This window comes from Triticum dicoccoides, chromosome 6B (genome assembly GCF_002162155.2).
Source record: "Triticum dicoccoides isolate Atlit2015 ecotype Zavitan chromosome 6B, WEW_v2.0, whole genome shotgun sequence".
In the NCBI taxonomy this organism is placed as follows: domain Eukaryota; kingdom Viridiplantae; phylum Streptophyta; class Magnoliopsida; order Poales; family Poaceae; genus Triticum; species Triticum dicoccoides.
The window spans coordinates 37,941,427-37,943,557 of NC_041391.1; the positions used below are offsets into that span (position 1 = coordinate 37,941,427).

The following is a 2,131-nucleotide window of genomic DNA, read 5'->3' on the forward strand; positions in this document are numbered from 1 at the left end:
ACGCCGAGCGAAGCGGCACGTTGGGCTGGCGGAGCGTGCGGTGACGATAAAATAAAAAAGACGCACCCCTCAAAAAAAATGGAGAAAAACAATAGTAAGTCTAGGTGTGCGTTGAATGTAATTAATCACATGGTTACACACGTGCGCAACAGTTTGCTTTTCATTTAGACTGCCAACATTATTTTCATGATATCATCCCCGTCTTTCTTAATTTTTCACTGGGTACGACGCTTCCATCAGGATGCCGCATAAGCCCTCGTTGGTGCCACCGCTCACGCCTCGCGCCAAGCGGATGTAGCCGTCTTCACCCCATTTTGGCCCCCACGAGTTCTTTATGATCCAGTAATCTATGGGGTCAGTCTCATCTGTGGTGCCATAGCCCACCATCGTCATTGAGTGGGTCCGATTCGTCCCACACGGACCAACAAAGACGCCTCCTCCATAGCGTCGGAATGTCTTCGTGTCAACCACCACAAAGACGGGTTGGGCCGCCACCGCCTGCAGCAACGCCACCTCGTCTTTTGGCGGTACCTCTTTGAAGCCGTCGATGGTGACGACGGGGTTCTTTCGTTTTGGCACCAAGCAGTAGCCTTGCTCATCGGCATAGTACGGGTAGTCGGCCTCTGTCGAGATTCCGACGTGGCCCATCATGTACTTGAAAGCCAATATCGCATTGCCGCCACCACAACCGGCACTTCCTTTATCGCAGTCTACCAGCTGCTGCGCGGAAAACGACACCAGCTTCCTGGTCCTGATGGAATTGATGCCCTCCACCGCGGCTGTCGCCGCGAAGGCCCAACAAGCCCCACACCCTCTCTGGTTCTTCACGTTTGTCACCGCTGACGGGCGTTGGTCGTACCCTGTCATGCGCCAGTCCACGTACATTGGGTAGTTGTCACGCGTGGCAAGGACGCCATGTGTGACCCGGCCTTGGCGCTGCTTCGCGCTGTTTGGCAAGGGGTTGGAGCAGCGACCGTACCCGCCGTCGACCTCTTCATCGGTCATGTCACCAAAGAGGTTGAGGCTAAGCTTGTAGCGTGCGTCACCTTGGTTGAATTTGTGGACCATGCGAGCGTTCTCCTTAAACACGCTGAAGCGCCGGGCCTTTTCGCCGAGGTCGCGTCCCACATTGTGATGCTCGCACCAGCGATCGTACAGTGCCCACAGGGACTTCTCCGACTCCAAGTCCGTGTGCGTGATGTCGACGGAACTCGCCAATTGCATAGCGGCAACAAGCACGATAGCCATGAGTAGTACCGTTGCAATTGCTCTTGCCATTGTAAGCACTAAGTGGTTGCTTCGAGCGTCCTAGGCAGCTCTTGGGGGTAGCGTGGGTGTTGTAGGTAGATTTAGTCCTCCTTATATAGCAGAACCATGTTGGTGCACGCGCAGTTTCTGCCTATGAGAAATCCATTTTGCGTCATCAGATGGCAAGTATTATATTACCTCTTTTTTTTTTGAACATCAGTACAGACATAAGCGCTCATATACACGCGCATACACTTATCCCTATGAACGCACACACGCACACCCTACCCCTATGAGCATCTCCGAAAGACTGAGCCGGCATATCATCTTGAGATTTACGAAGTCACCATAAGCGCCTCGTCGTCGACGGGAACGTCTCCTCCCACTGAATGCGCATCGCCGGAAATCCTGAAATAAATTCAGAAATAAATGCGAGCACCAGGATTTGAACCCTGGTGGGCTGGGGATACCACAGTCCCTCTAACCATCCAACTAAAGATATGGAGAACAACTTTTATGGTCAATATGGACTTTTCCCTTTATTGTACAAATAAGGAAATAAATTATTCTGTCATTGAAACATACTTATACAATATTAGTGCAAGGTTCATATCTCTTGGAAAATTATGATTGAGTAGATAAAGGAAATGTGTTAGCCACTAATAAGGCATGCCTATTATATCTGTAAGCCACCCATGAATATTTGTTTGGAATGTTATCAAATAATTAACACATGATATATGGAAGCCATGCGTGGCTGCTGTATATGGAAGTAAAATAAACAACTTCATGAGTTTCCTTTGAACATAGTGAAAAATGCTATCCACTAATAAGGCCTGCCGCTTATATATGTAAGCCACACATGAATATTTGGCAAAAGTGT

General features: G+C 49.4%; 1 protein-coding gene across 1 annotated transcript; it reads right to left on the minus strand.

Annotated features, from left to right (window-relative positions):
- Nucleotides 1–207: 207 nt before the first annotated feature.
- Nucleotides 208–1,278, minus strand: LOC119324944 (mexicain-like). The gene has a single exon (XM_037598707.1). It carries the CDS (start codon nucleotides 1,276–1,278, stop codon nucleotides 208–210), a length of 1,071 nt encoding a protein of 356 aa, XP_037454604.1.
- Between the last annotated feature and the right edge of the window lie 853 nt (nucleotides 1,279–2,131).